The sequence below is a fragment of the Phaenicophaeus curvirostris genome, chromosome 3 (genome assembly GCF_032191515.1).
Source record: "Phaenicophaeus curvirostris isolate KB17595 chromosome 3, BPBGC_Pcur_1.0, whole genome shotgun sequence".
In the NCBI taxonomy this organism is placed as follows: domain Eukaryota; kingdom Metazoa; phylum Chordata; class Aves; order Cuculiformes; family Cuculidae; genus Phaenicophaeus; species Phaenicophaeus curvirostris.
In genome coordinates, this window is record NC_091394.1 from 44484266 (window position 1) to 44500611 (window position 16346).

At 40.6% G+C, this 16346-nt stretch overlaps 1 protein-coding gene across 4 annotated transcripts in view; it reads left to right on the top strand.

Moving 5' to 3' along the window:
- The first annotated feature begins 496 nt into the window (after nucleotides 1-496).
- PIEZO2 (piezo type mechanosensitive ion channel component 2) overlaps nucleotides 497-16346 on the top strand; it is a 311046-nt gene continuing 295196 nt past the window's right edge. For all 4 annotated transcript variants that reach the window (XM_069853757.1, XM_069853760.1, XM_069853758.1 and 1 more), the window contains exon 1: nucleotides 497-591. In XM_069853757.1, the coding sequence (XP_069709858.1) occupies nucleotides 528-591 (64 nt within the window). In that variant the 5' untranslated portion in view covers nucleotides 497-527. The remainder of the gene's footprint in view (nucleotides 592-16346) is intronic.

Below are 16346 nucleotides of genomic sequence, written 5' to 3' on the forward strand. Positions count from 1 at the left end.
CAAAAAGAAGCATGAAGGAAAAACGTAGATTTCTAAGTGGAGCACAGGAGCCGGCGGGGGGGTGGCAGCGCGGTGGCAGGACGGTCCCCGCGGAGAGGATGCGCAGCCAGCGGCGGCAGCAGCGGGGCGGGAGCGAGGCGAGGAGTGCGGGCTGGGGCAGGGGCAGGGGAAGGAGCAGGGGCACAGCAGGGGCAGGCGGCGCTCGCCCGGCCCCTCGCGGCGCAGCCCGGCCCCGTCGGGGCGGGGCGCGGGGCAGTTTCATTGCGCTGCGCGGGGTGCGGGACGCGGCGTGCGGGGCCGCCGGCTGGGACCGAGTGGGGAGCCCCGAGGGGGCGTGTGCGTCCGTCCGTCCGTCCGTCAGTCCGCTGGCTGCAGAGGGCCGCCGCCGGGATGCGGCGGGAGGCGTGAGGAGAGCGCGGGCGATGCTCCGCCGCCGCGGCGGCTCCGCGCACGGGCGCCCCTAGGAGCGGCGGTGGGGCGCGGAGAGGGCGAGACAGAGGGAGGCGCGGCTCCTCCGGCCAGCCGCGATGGCCACCGAGGTGGTGTGCGGGCTCACCTTTCGGCTGCTCCTGCCCGTGTGCCTGACTGCCGGTACGTCCCCTCCGAGCCGGACTCGCTGCGTCCCCCGGGCCGGCGGCTTCGGGGATGCTCCGCGCTCCTTCCTCGCGGCTGCTCCCGCGTCCCGCTATTTACCCGAGAAACTTTAAACTTAGTCGCTCACCGCTTATTTCCTATGTATTTTTTGTTGTTGCTATTCTTTTTGTTATTGCTATAATTATTGGTACTGTTATTCCAGTATTATATCCAGTGGGACGTGTCCCTGCCCAGGGCAAGGGGTTTGGAACTAGATGGTCTTTAAGAACCCTTCCAACCCAAACTATTCTATGATTATGATTATTTTTATTACTATTAACCCCTCCCCCTCTAATAATAATGATGATGATGATAACACTTTGGTGCTCTGTCGGCCGCGGGGTGCGGGGCTCCTTCACTTCGGAAAATCGTGCCCCGCGTCTGCCCTGACTGTCGGGGAAAGGCGTAAGTGAGAGGGGGATTAGGTGCTCGCCCTCCGTGCGTCCCGGTTGATGTGCCTTTTTTTAGGGTTTCGGAGTATGTGTGTGTGTGTGTGTGTAAAAACGAGGAGCGACGCAGAAAGAGCAGTTCTCTGATTTACGGAGGTTTTTCGGGAGGGAGATTTTCTCTCTTATTTTGAGAAAGTTCAGTTCGTTAAATTGCGGAGCTTAGCAGGCGGCCATCCAAGAAACGAATTATTTTTGGATGGAGACCTGCGGTGTCCGGCCGCGGGCGAATATGTTAATGTTAATCCGTGCCCCCGGCATAATCGGAAAACAAAACTCCGAACACCCAGCGACTATTCGTTAGCAGGGCAGGACGGCGGTTCGGCTCGAAGCCGCGCTCAGCCCCGCGCATCGTCCGCGGTGTCTCCGTCCCTTGGGCTGCGGGGCCGCCTCCGCGTTCCCATCCCTGGCTTTGATGAGCCCCGTGGGGACCCGGCCACCACCTCTCCATCCGAGCATCTTCTCCCCCGCCCCCCCCAGCCTCCCTGAGAGGTGCTCTCGCTCCGGGTCCCTCTGATTTCTTCTCCGAGAAGGACTCGGACCCCCTCCTCGTCACTCCCTGGTGCAGCTCCTTTTGCTTTCACTGAAAACACACTTTATTCCCCCCTCCTCCCCCCATCGCTTTGCTTGAAGCGATGCGGTGGGTGCTGTTGGCAAGGTTGTGCAAATGGTGAGATGGAGGCAGCTTTCCAGCTCACTGCCAACACCTGCACCAGCTTTCCACCCGTTCCAAACCCCATCTTCCCCTCTGCAGGTGCCTCCCCCTGGGTTTGGTGGCCACTACTGGGGGCTGCAGAGGCCACAGTTCCCCAGGGTGATGGCAGCAGGTGAGGAGAGGCCCTGGCAGCTTTGAGACTCTGCCTCTATGACTGTCATTCGCCTTGGTTGGCGGTGTGTGGGAATGCTTTTGCAGAGGAGCTGGGTGATGGTGGATGGGGCAGGTAGTGGGTTGTTCTTGAAGCCACGGATTGAGGGTACCAGGCAGATCTTTCAATGCCAAGGCTGGGCTTAGGGCACCCCTGCTGGAAATTTGTTGGGCTGCATCCATACTTTCTTTAATATCATGAAATATGGTTGGGTTATAGATGAGGATAAATTTGCTGGAGAGACACGGGAAGACATAATAATCAGCTGTGATGTTAAAATAATGGAGGTTCTTTCAGTTGCTCGTTCTGGTTCTTGCCAAACTCTTTCTGTATCAAAGCAAGTTCAGATATAATTGTTTTACTGTCCTGATTCCTAATATTCAGTAATGCAGAGGTACTTTCGCATTGCAGCAATACCTCCACAGATGAGAACTGATGTTGTTATGAATTGCTTATGGTCATAGATTTTATTCATTTGAAGATTAATCAAAATACAAAACCTGAAGGAAGGGCTTCCCGTCTTGAGTATGAAACTGGAATCCCACTGCAGAGCTTTTGTTTTTGTACCTAGTGATCTTGTTCAGTTGGATTTGAGAGATGAATTAGTAAATGAGCAATCATCTTTTCTTTTAATTTACTGTGTCTTTAGGTGTTTCCCCTTTTCAAGCTGTTAGCAGAGTCCTCACTAGGGTGAAACCTAGTTCAGCCTGCTTCATTACTCCATTCTTCTTGGGTCTGCACCTGAGTTATCCCTGAGCCAGTGCTCTCCTCCAAAGCATCAAGGAAGTGTTTCATGGGCTTCTGGAAAAAAGCTTTTTAGAATTCATATATCAGAGTGATGCTTTTTTGCATGACTTACGGTGAGGTTACATCCGCAGCTGAAAAGCTGCCATGAGGTCTCACTGCGCAGAGTGATGCCTTGTGTCTCCTACCTCAGTCTGGGCAGTAAGTGTGTCTGGCTGTGCCAAAAGGGAGGAAATACAGAGTTGTTCATTCGGTTCGGTATCTGTGCATGTGTGATTTTTAAAATGATAGACTACTATAGTTTCTTATCATGATAAAATTTGCTTTTTTGTTTCCAAGTGTAGAAAGTAACAAGGCCGCAAAACCCTGATGAGGTTTGTGGAGGGCAATGGCAGCTGTGGCACACTTGTTAAAAATAACACATCTGCTAAGCCGAAAAAATGATTCTTTAAATACTTTAAAAATGGCAAATGCTTTAAATCCTTAATACTTTAAATACTTTATTTTTCAAGTAAGCAAAATTAAATACTAATACTAGTTATCTCTGCTGGTATGAAGTACTTTCCAAGCATCGGTTAATAACATGGAATTGAGAAAATGCAGTTCATCATAGAATTTTTTAGCATCAGGTCTGTAGCACTAAAGAGTGTAATCTTGTGCATGTAGGAGTAGCTATGTCCATTTAAAACTCAAGAATGACACATCTTGAGTGTCTACCGAAAACAGGAAATTTAATGTGCAAAATGAAAGACTTTGGAGATGGAAAACTGATTGTAGGCTTATGACTTCATAGTTGATCCAACATCATGTTATTTTCACAATAAAATTTTATGTTCAGTCTGATGCAAACATAGAGCTTAAACGACAACTCAGAATAATATGAAACTTAATTGCAAATAAAGTACTGTGTTCTGTAATAAGACAGAGAGTTGTATCTGTTGTTGGGTTTGTTTTTTTGGTGAGATTAATGCAGTGTGATGTTTTCCTGTATCATAGTAGTACAAAGCTGAAAAAAACAAATAATAAAATGGGGGGAAAGTAGGTTTTGGCATTAGTGGTGGGAAGTAGGCTTTTTGTTTTGTCTTTCTGAACCTTGAGCCTTGGCATAAACCTCTTTTTTTTTGTTATTTGTATGAACTTGAAACATGCAAACCATGATTTTTCTCTCTCTAAGTAGGGCATCAGAACAATCTTTTGCTAATTGCTTTCTTTGGTTTATAAAAACTTGAACCACAAAGTTGTGGTTTACATCACTTGATAAAAATTTTTAATTATTCTGCTTTCAATTGTTTTACTTCACACACAATTCATTAGTTTTCTTTTCAGTAAAATACTACTATTTTCAAATAAGGAGTCGGGGAAAAATGCTTAGAGAGAACAGCTTGCTGTGGTTTTTTTACTGATGCTGCATGTTATCAGCAGATCGGCTTTTGTGAGCTATCTACCTGGTCCAAGTGCTCCCAAGAAGTTACACTTGCTTTCTGAACTCTTCAGGTTTTACCCAGATGGAATGAGAACTGTAGGAGCTTCTAGAAAGCTGGTTTTTTTTTAGAGGGGGTGAGCACTTTTATTGGTGTTTGGTAAGTGATGGCAGTAAAAAGAAAATATTTTAATGGTTTTATAGGTGACGGAGGTCAGATATTAGCTGGAAGTTTTTCATGTATTTCTTCAAGACAAATCTTTGAACTCCTGGTAAACAACGGGAATTGCTTTTATTTCTCCTTTCAGTGACTGTGATTAATCAGAATGATATTGAATGAATCACAATGATCATCTCTCCAGAATACAAATGATGATGCAGAGGATATATTTTAAACCTTACACAGTATTTTCAAAACCAAGTATGTACAGTTTTCGGAAGTGCCTGAGTGAGACCAAGGATGTTGTTCTGCCTTGGAAAGAAAAGATGGATTCCAGCATGATTGGATGCTCTTTGACTTCTATCCCCAAATTAACAAGTATTTATGAAAACTTTGGAGGGGAAATATCTGCATTGCTACATTAGCAAGTACTAAAATGCTGTTAAAATTACCTGTTTTAAAGAGTATTTCAGAATCCAATATCTCTCCATATGTTTTGAAGCTTTGAATTATTACTGTTCACATTTTCTGTAGACAGAATAAATTGCACAACTCTGTAATAATAAAGCAAGTCTGTGGAGGCAGTGAACCATGCCATGCTTTTTTGCCATGGTTTTTGCGTGTTTGTTGTTGATTTCACTAGAGATGGCTGTTTAAAAATTATCGTACAATATGACATTGTGTTGCAATATTCAGGTGACTGAATGTTTTTTATGTGCCAGTCTGTACAGGTGATATTGAGGTGATGACAAAGTAAGTTGTAATGCAAGACTGCACAGACTAGAGGGTAATTTGTTTAATGACATTACATGTGACAGTATATACGTGTTGATATATGAGTATACATACATATGAAAAAATTATGATGTACTTTAAAAGCTGAAATGAACTTCACATAGTCAGCAGGAGTGCTGCTTGTTATGCTTTAAAATTAGCCAATTACTGAAAAGAAGAAAAGAGAGCTCAAACTGAATTTTTTTTTTTCCATTATGGTGACACTGGGGAATATTTGTTACGATGTACTGAGAAGAATGATAGGGAACAGCATGAAAGAGATTCACATAGACTTCCTGTTACATTTTAAAACTCTGTTGTCCCAGGTCACTCATAAAAATGTTAGTCACAGCAACAAAAAAAAAAGTAGGAACCCCTTGGGTAGCATGCTGAAAAAAATCCCAAACCAACTTAGATGACAGTTTGCACAATCCTAGAATGGCTGTTAGGTTTCCTTCCCCTCTTCAAATGTTTTAGAAATTTAGCTGGCTTCTTTTTATTTATTTTTGGCCTAGTTGGATGGGAGCAGGTGAAAGATGTCAAGGGGGAGAAATATATACAGGCTTGCAGGCGCAGTGTTTTCCAGGCTTGTGGGCATATGGTTAGATTTTCTTGTGCACAAGAAGTAAACGTCATATAAATCTCTGAGGCGGTCATCTTAGGTCAGTTAAGATCCAGAGAAAAGGGTTTTGGGGAAAGTGGGGAGGCAGCAGTCGCTCTGCAACCACAGCATTCTTTCTCTTTTGTAACAGTTATCTTAAGTTGACTGCATCCGCTTCCCCATACCATGCAGGCCAGGAAACTCATCCCACAAAAAATAGGAATAAAACATCTCTCCTTAAGTTCTTGCCACCTCTACTTATTCATCCTAACTGTTCTTTTTATTGGTTTGAAACCACTTAATGGTTAAGATGGGATAAACCCAGAACCTCTAAATTTGCAAGGCTTAGGGCTCGCCTGGTAGGTAAGGTTCTATAGACAGTATTGAACTTGGGAACAGAAATCAGTGGGAGGCGGCTGGTTTGGAGTTACTTGGAGAAAGTGGACAACTTGCCTGGTGACTTGTAGGAACTGGAAAGATTTGAATCCATTATTGGTAGCAGTGGAGCTTACAGGTATCAGTTGCAAATTATCGTGCATGGAATTCCCTCTTTGTCTTTTAAACTGCAGGTACAATACTGAGCCATATTCTGGTTTTTTGATCAGAGCAGTCAGATCATAGAATGAAAGGACAGAACTGTATGCATTATGGAAACAGATAACCCATTATTTTGGGGATGTTGTTGAGGGAGGTCAAGGAAGAGAATGGTACTGTTAATGCGCTTGTGCCTGCGTAGCCACGGTGTTCTTCCATTTCAGGTAATTTGCTAAAAGTCAAAAAATATGGGAGAAAAAAATTGTAAGACAGCAGGTTGGGGGGATGGAGTGCAACAATTTTAACCTTTAACTGGAAGACTTAAAATAATTTTGAGGTGCAGCTTTACCAGCATGTTTCTTGGAGTAGCAGAGTTGCAAAGGCTGGCAAAAGCACCCAACTTCAGAATAGCTGGCAATGCTAAAAAGACTCCTGGAAAGGAATATCATCAAACGAATCATTATCTGAGAGGATCGTCAATTGATGCACCCTTTCATAACAGTAAAACTTTTTTCACATGCATGTAAAGCTGCTGGATTCAGTTCAGCTTCTCTCCATCTCTTTTCTCTTTGCATATTGAAATGATAGCCTTTGTGAAGTTGAAGTGTCTTATTTGGAGGATAAGCTTTCATTTGAAGAACATTAGCAAGTACTTTCTTCTCTTGGACTGCAGCAAACAGGCTATTTGAAATAGGCTGTTTGCTTTCTATTTGAAGAATGATGTAGTGAAAAAGTCTATATAGTCAGGTAGGTTGTACAAGCCTTTGTGGTATCTTTAGGCAGTTCTAAGGATGCTGTAAGTATTACGTGCTAAGCTAGTAAAATGCTTTGGGTTTGGGTTTTTGTTGTCCTCTATGCTGCAGCAGATTGATCAATATTTGTTACTAAATCCAGCCAGATTTGTTTCGTAGGGTGAAAGTTTTCTGTAACATTACTTTTCTGGTGATCACAGGTCTTCATGCTGTCATCTTGACAGATCTCTCAAGTTAAGAAGGTCAGAAGCTGACTGCATGCAGTGAAGTTTTCAAAAAAAGTGCAACAATATGAATGACTGAGTCCTCCAGTTCTTGTACGGAGAGAAACCAGTATACCAGGGATTATTTTGTCAGATAAACCAGCTTGAAGTCTTGAATTATTAAAAAAAAAAAAGTCCAGAAATTGAATTACATACTGTCTTTATTTTGGTGCATTTGTTAGAAGCATATCCTTTGATGCATTACATTCAGGATGTGGTTGAATTAATGCAACTCTCCTCTTCTCCTGAAAGTCTTACCTGCCTATTTCCCGTCTGGAGTAGGCAGTTGTAAAACCCAAATGTCACATTAAGGTTGCTATTCTATATCCTTGTTTCTCTTATATCTGGTGTTAGCTTTGATTATATCCTGTAGCAATGAATTCCATGGGTGAACTCCACTGTGGATAAAAAGGAGTACTCTTTAATTCCTATTCAGTTTGTTGCTTTAGTAAATAATCCTTTGGATGGGAAAAAGTATGTATAATCACTTAAATCAACAACAGTCTAGTGTTCTATTTACTCTAACGCTTTAGAATAATATTTGCAAGGCATAAAATCAACCATTAAGATCAACTGTAGAAATTAAACAACTCTGAGTTCCCTATCAATTGTCCAGTTCTGAAGAGAAAGGGATGAGGATTATGTAATTAAAAGAGTTTTAGGATGCTATACTTTTACTATTTGAATCATTAGAAAATACAGAAAATTCTTCTCTGGGCTCATTCATGTGGTGTTCATTTTGGAAGCTCTTTTAGAGATGAAATGAAGAAGTGAGTCTGTGTGTTCGTAAGTGACACCCTAATTACTCCCTTTTTGGCCAAATATTATAAAGCACAGGATTGCAGACATTACATACTTCGTCTACTGTTGCCAACACACTAATTTGTTAATATAACTTGACAGAACCATAACTTAGACCTGAAGTATTTAAGTGGCATTAGAACGTGGTCTATTCTGCCCCTTGTTCAGAAGTTTTGTGGGGGATTGAAAATTATTTCCTTAAAGATAAGGGAGTGTGTTCTGGATTCTCATGGTGCTCAAGGATATGCAGATCCTGGATGAGTAAACAGATGCTAAGCAAGTGCTATCTTTTCCGTAGTACTGCTAATACTATTTGTTAAACTGTATGCTGATGTTTGTTTTGGTTAAAAACAAGCTAGTAGAGAAATTAGATCTTGGGTAATTTGGAGAATTTTGTAAGGCCTCTTGCTAGCAGTCATATATTCCAAGTTGCAAGTATTTGTTTAGCCTTTCACTATGGTTTAGCTTTTGTTTAATACAGATTGAGGTTGCAAAGGCTGAGAAAGGAATGATCAGTGAAACATCAGACAGTCAACAAAACCTCCTCCCTTGTAACCTGAAAGTAAGTGTTTCTCCAAATGGATGTATCCCCCACTGTAAAACATGATGCTGATAACAGCATTATGTATCACTGATGTTATTGATTTGCTTGTCTAGGAAATCACCTGTTAACCTCTAGCAAGCCAGTACAATGACATTTACTCTGGATTTTGTTTTAATACATGCTCATGTTCTGGAAAATGTCTAGAACGTGCAAAAAGTTTGCATAGTGGCTGCACCTGTTTGTGTTGTGTTTTTCTTCCCTTGTTACTCTCGTGGCTTTTTATGACATCTTTCAGAAAAGCAGTTTCCTGGTCACCGAAAATAGATTAATTCATAAGCCAACAGCAAGTGAGCGAAATTTGACTCCACAAATCCTGATTTATGTAGAAAACTTTTACTGCCATAAATATTAGCTCATGTTGTCATTTTGTTGGCCTGCTTCCCTAAGACTATTGTTAGACCCTATTCATGGCTCTAATGTGATTGCTAAAATGTGTTTCAATTTATCGGTCCTTCACTCAGTACTTAAATTTTAAAGACCTGTCCTTAATAATACTGGTTTTTTTTGAGAAAGGTACATACTTGCATCCAATTCTACAGGATGAAAAATGTAGTGATTTCACCTTTTGAAACTTTGTCAGAGACCAGATTACTTTCTGAGACCTGTATCACAGAGCATCTTTTTAATTTTGTTGCAAACACGGAATTTAATTACTTTCCATTTTTTTTTTTGTAAGTCATTGATAACATCAGCGCTTTCTGTGATGGAAATAATTGTATGTTGCAGTGTAGAAATTCATAGAGAAATGTTTGTACCTTGTCTAAGTGCTACATTATAAAATTGCTCTCTTCAGGTTGTAGTGCTGTCAGTCAAAGTAATTCTGTTGTAGTACATGTGCCGCTAGTCAGAGAAGCTGTATAATCTTTTTCGTTCTTCCTCTTCCTTCTTTCTTCTCTAGACATTTAACACATGTGAAATTACTGTTTGATTTGTAGAACAAGGATGTGTGAAGCAAGACCCGTGTCTCTTACTTGTTAGCTAAATGCTAGGCATGTATATTTGCAGTATTGTCCGATGTAAATAATAAATACCTTTTCTATTGCTTATTTTCTCTAAGTGGAAAGGACATCAATAAATAGATAAAACACCATTACTCCTTTTTTAAAAAACAAAGCTTCTGGTAAAGATAAACAAGTTGCCACTTTCTCCTATTGTTTCAATGTATAACTGAGCAAAAACACCCCAGTGTGGTATTGTGACTATTTGTCTCATTGCAAAAATATGTCTCAACTGGAGGAAAGACCATAATCTCCATAGTTCATTGTTCCCACTATGTTTCTAATAAACCAGTATATAGACTTTGATGTTGCATTTTCTTTGACCTTGTTGGTTGTTTTCTTCTGAACTCTGATCGGGTATCCTAACAGAACAGAACAACAGCCTCCTCTGTGCTTTTCAAGACGTTTTATTAACCATTTTCATACATTTGCTGATTAGGAGAACTCTTTGTGATTTACTTCTACTATAAATGAGCTGCTTCTTCTTACTTACTGTGACACATCCTTCTTTTCCTAGACCTTCATGGGCTTCTTACTATATGGCACATTGGTAAGAACCTTTGGTCTTTGTTGGGCAATAATGTACATATCTGTATTACTATAAAAATGCATTTACCTTCTTGCTCCTGGGGAGCGATCTCTGATTTCCATGTGGAGGAATTTTGTTTGAAAGTCCTTCTTCTGTGAGCCTGCTGCCATCTTCTTAGCAAGGCGGATTGAATAGCTCAGCTCACAGCGCCACTTTTTCCTTAATTTCAGATGAAACAATCTTCATGTTCCTTAAGATACAGCACAGAAAACACAATGGATGGAGGGGAAAAAAAAAACCGGCCACATAAGTCATATTTACTCTATGCCACATGAGGCTTCAGGTTACTCTCAGTTCCTTTTGAAATAAATCCAATAACTGAATTAATCTCCTTATTTAATGGCTGGCTGGACTTCATGGTAGGCCCCATAATGACTAGAAGGATTAGCATTCAGTGATGTTTATTTTCCATTGCTCTTCTTCAACTGATGCCTTTGTTGTGAGATAAGTCCCAAGTCTTAGAGAACTGACCCTATTTTGAACTTTCTTGGGCCAATACAACCTTCTTCCCCCAGTTAAAATCTTTTGATTTGTTTGACCTTGAAACACAATGTTTATGTGTATACTCTGAGGCAAAATACAAGAAACATACCTCATGAGGTTCAATAAGGTCAAGTACAAGTTCCTACCCCTGGGTCAGGGCAATCTGCAGTTTCAGTACAGGATGGGAGATGATGTGATTGAGAGCTGCCCTGCAGAGAAGGACTTGGGGGTGCTCATTGATGAGAAGCTCAACAAACGCCAGCAATGTGTACTCATAGCCCATAAAGCCAACCGTATCCTGGGCAGCATCAAAAGAAGCGTGGCCAGCAGGTTGAGAGAGATGGTTCTCGCCCTCTGCCCCACTGCCATGAGACCCTGACTGGAGTATTGTGTCTAGCTCTGAAATCCTCAAAATAAGAAGGGTATAGAACTGTTAGAACAGGTCCAGAGGAGGGCTACAAACACGATCAGAGGGCTGGAGCACCTCTTCTATGAGGACAAGCTGAGATAGTTGGGGTTGTTCAGCCTGGAGAAGAGAAGGCTCCAGGACCACCTTATAGCAGCACTCCAGTATCTGAAGGGGGCCTAGAGGAAAGCTGGAGGGGGACTTTTTACAAGGGCGTATAGTGACAGGACAAGGGGGAATGGCTTTAAATTGGAAAGGGGAAGATTCAGATTAGACATTAGGAAGAAATTCTTCCTGATGAGGGTGATGTGACAATGGAGGAGGTTGCTCAGGGAAGTTGTGGATGCCCCTTCCCTGGAAGTGTTCAAGGCCAGGTTGGATGAGGCCTTGGGCAGCCTGGTCTGGCAGGAGGTGTCCCTGCCCATGGCATGGGGGGTGGAACTAGAGGATCCCTTCCAACCAAAACCATTCTATGATTCTATGAAATGCTGTGTATATTGACAGTTTTACTGATATAATGTATCTTAAGATGCCCTTCTTTAGTGTTTAACCTGTCAGCCATTTGTTCTTATTAAACAGAGCCAACAAACTCAATCATTATGCCCATTAGTATACATAAGCATCAAAATCCATTTCTCACAGCTTGTCATTGTCACCTGCAAATACAGCATCACAGTTGCTCAAAGACCTTTGCCAATACATTATCTTGTTTATTTGCTGAATGCAAAATTAAAAATATTCTTTTAATGTGTGTTTTTAACAGATCATTGCAGTTAATTATATTGCTGTGATTTTAAGCAAAAATTACTTTTACATGCAATAAACTTATATGAAATAAGACCTTGTTTCCTACAACTTGGCTGCTTGATGATAAGCTAGTCTGGCAATAGTAAGGAAATGTCAGAAAGTCCCAAATGGTCCTTTTGTGACTCAGAGGATGAAGCAGTTGGAGTTGGTAGAATTGTGGAAAAAGGACATAAAGTTATTTCCTGCCTGTATTTACTGTTACTGTATTTGGGGGAATTCCATGTGTTTCTCCTTTGCCCTGAGGAGGAAGCTGTTTTCCTGTTACCCTTGAAATGGAAAAGTAGCATGGTTGTTCAAATGCTAGGCAATATTGCAAACTGGAAGGAACAAGATAGTCTCATTACCAGAGTATCCTGCCTGCATAATTAATACATGTTAGTTGTTGTTGAAATAAGAACGTTGCAGTTGTTTAACAAAACCTTAAAGGATGAGATAGCTAAGTCACTGAAACTAGCATCTGTTTTGAGGAGAAAGAGTAATGTTCTCCTGTGCAGTGTGTAATTCCATAGTAACTCTGTTTGGGTTTCTCATTCTTTTGAAGCTGTTGAGGTTGGCTGCTCCCCTACGAGGTTTCTGGGTGATTACAGGATGGAGTCTGGATCTCTCTCATTTTCTCCCTTCACAGTATCCCAGGGTGGAAGGCACCTCAGGGCATCTTCTCCCATCTTCTGCTCAATGCAACACTGAATTTAAATGTGATTCTGAGGGCTTTTTCCTGTTGTATTTTTAAAAGTATATGAGTGGAGGTCTACAACCTTCCTGTGCTTAGTTAGCCTCACAGTGATTGGTTTGGTTTGTTGGTTGTTGTTTTTTTTCCCCTTTCTCTCAGGACCTCATTCTGTGACCATTATTTCTCAGTCTGCACCTTGGTAAAGAGCCTGGCTCTGTCTTTTTGATAAGCTCCTCTTAGTTGTTGAGGGGCTACTGAGAGTTGCCTTTGAAGCTGTCTCATCTTGGAGCTGAACAAGCCTCAGTCCTGCAGCCTCTCTTGGGACTTAAAGCTCCCGCTCTCACTGTCTTGGAGGCCCTCCCTTGGACTTGCTAAAGTTTATCAACGTATTTCTTGTCCTGAAGAGGAAAAATTGCATGTGGTGCTCCAGATGTGATATAATGAGGGCTGAGTGACAGAGAAGAATCACTTCTGTTGTCTATGCTGCTGTTGGTACAGCCCAAGGGAGATCTGATAGAAAACTTTTTCCTCTTGTTTGAGAGTAAGGAACAGAAAGTAGACATTAAACATTTTTATTGTTCCTTAAAAGAAAAAATAAACAAACCCAAAACCTCAGAACTTCTAAACTGTGATGAAAGGATCATAAGGAAAAATAAATTGATGTTGGATACTATATCTGAATAGGCAGCTTTGGTACCTAGCTAGAACTTGTAAGAATTTTTCTGTCTCATTTTTGCTTTAAGGACCAAAATATTCAGTAAATCTTTTGTGCTCTCTCCTCACATGAAATTAGTATGTTCTTCAAGATGTCTTGACTATGGCTTTGGGTTTTGGTTTTAAATTGTATAGCAGAGAGTGTTTGAAATCCTACTGTGAAGAATTTTCGTCAGTCTTTTCTCTAAACTCACTAGTACCTCAAATCTCAGAGAGTCCCATTTTCCATGGTTGGTTTTGAAAATAAATTAAAAAAAATACATATAGCCACAGCCAGTATCTGTACGGCATGTTCTGATTTGCTGTGTCTTAACACATACAATATACATCCATTGGCTCAAAAAGTTTGAACTTTTGTTTCTTAGCTGGAAGTCCTGATTATTAATGAATATTATTCTGTAACGTTGGCACAATCATCTGTCACCAATTCACAGTTAATGAAATGATGAATTAATACAAGACGTACACAATTTTTTCTCTCTTTCAAGAGCTGTCCAATGCTGGCACCCTCTAAGGGGCAAACTAGCCAGTAAATTATTTGTATTATTTTACCAACAGTCATGCTCACATACTTGAAAATTTATGATTAGTCAGTATTTCTTGTTATTCTGCAAACCACTGACAGCTAATTTTTTTAAAAACTACAGAAAAAAAAAAGAGTTCTGAATGTTTCTGTATTGCATACTTTTCTCCTAGATGATCTACATCTCATGTAGTATTGACAAATTACTTTTAGCAGAAGTTATTTTACTGTTGGGTTGCAATTTTGAAAGAAGTACTTGAAAAGCTGGCTTGTGTTTTGGATATGTGAAACACTTGGTGCTAGTCATTCACAGAATCTGTTTTACTAGGTTTTATAGATCCAGCACAGTAAAGTCTTTCCAATTTTTTGCCTGAAAATGGCAAGATTTATTTATTTGACTGTAGTGTTTAGTTAACTGTGCTGCCTTTATAGGGTCAGCCCACTGTATGTTGGAAATTCTTTTTCATTCTACAAGAAGCATGGTAGAAGTTGCAGTTTAAGGGTATAAAAAGTTGAACTGTTCATTGTGTGTAGTGCAGTTAGCCTTCATTTGATAAAACGTATGTTATTGATACCAGAAGTTACATGCGACAAGTGTTTTTTCTCTTGTTCTGTACAAGTCTACCCTTAGGTAACAGATTATGTCAGTATGGAAAACAATAACTGGTTTAGTATGCTTGTAGCCACCCACATGACTTTTCTGAGGGTTATTTATGCTGTTCACCTCCACAACTGTGGGGAATGTGCTCATGTTTTCCTGTAGTTCAGTATTTGTATTTTTCACTGTATGCATCTGTTGCTCCTTCCTTTCTTTGAAAGATTTACACCACCTCTCGTGCAACACTACAAATAAAATTTGTACTGTGTTATCTGACAATATAATTGCAGCAGCATTGCATTCAGTTGGTTTTTTTTTTTTTGTTTTGTTGCCTGTTTTGGCAAAGTATGTCATCTGGGTCTCAAACTGGTGTTTTATTGTGAGACCACGTTATTTTCTAAGTAGAAAATATTTAAGAGGAATATTTGTATGTACAGGGAAATATCAAGATAGTGTGTCTTTTAAAAAGAGGTCTAGAAATATTGGTAATTTTAGCTTTAGAGTTTCATAAAGACTGTATGTTCAAATCTTTCTGATCTTCTAGCAAGTAGTGTACCTCTCGTTGCATGTGGGAGTATAAGAAGAGCTAAAGAAAATGTGCCTGACCCTCAGAATTGCCAGACACTGTGTCATTTACTGTATCACGCCTCCCTAGGTGTACTCACCTTTTTTGCAAATCAGACCTGACAAGTTTCCTGTTTGCAACCCACATCTGTGCATAAGGAGTGAGTCAAGTCTCACATAGGTGGAGAGAAGGAGCATGATGCAGAACAGCATTTTACAAACTTGTATTACTATCAAAGGTAATAAGGTAAATCAAGGTAAACATAAGCTGTTTTCACGTGTAACACCTTTTTTTTTTTTTCTTGAGGTGGTACATTTAAAATGTAAGTCATTCTCTTACTAACACTTTTTTTACTAGAATTTATGTAGTTTTATTCTTTGATGTCTTGATAGCCAGGGTTGGTGCACATTGGTTGCTCAATTGATTTTCAAACATCCCCTTTCAGGTCAGCAGATTCTTTAATGCATGATACAAATGGCTTTTTTTATTATTCTTTTTTTAAAATGATTTTTTAAAAAGATTCCCTAGGCAATTGTCCAAGATAAGTGATGCCAGTGTCAGAAGGTTAGTCACTAAAGCCGGTGTCTCCATTCCATGAGTTAGATGACATAAACCACACCATCTCATCTTAACAACGCTGAGTAAACCAGATGAAGATTTAAAACAAAATTAGAAAGAAACTGGTGTTGTTGCTGCGTTATGCAACCTGAAATAACTAATTATCAGCTTGTCATTCCCTTCATTCCTCAGATATGTTTGTATCTAGTTAGATTGTTCCTTATACATAAAATAAGAAATGCCTGAGATTCAGCCTCAAAGTCAGCAGTAGCAGTCTGTGGTTAGTGTAAGACCATCAACTGATGATGTCATGTTTATGCATAAAGAACAGAAAAAGAGACATTAGGAATGCAGTCTTGGACATTAGAGAAGGAACGTGTCTTTCATGAAGTGGTCAATCAGAAATATAAGAGAAGATACTGTCAGTCAGTATTGCAGAGCTGTTGTTAGCATATTGGAGTGAAGTTGTTTCAAGATTTTTATCAAAATCCTCGTAGAGGACATTGCCCTTCAAGGACCACTCCACAGACTGTAACATCATCTTTCCTCTGAACATGGAAAAAAATTCCTTTGGCTGGCAGAGTAGTCCTTGCTGCTAGTTTCGTTTCTTCTTTTCAATTTTTTTAGCTGTTCTCGTCTAGTTTTATCCAGACGAACCGATTATGTGCCCTAAGGGAAGCTGAGTGTTCTGAAGAAAACCACAAGCAAATTGCCTCCATTATTTAATATCCTCATTTGCACTTTCCTTTTGTGTTTTTGTTGGTAACCATGCAAAAGATTGCATCTTCCATTGCAGTTTGCTCCAGCTCTGTGTCTGTCAGTTTTGCATTATAGTAT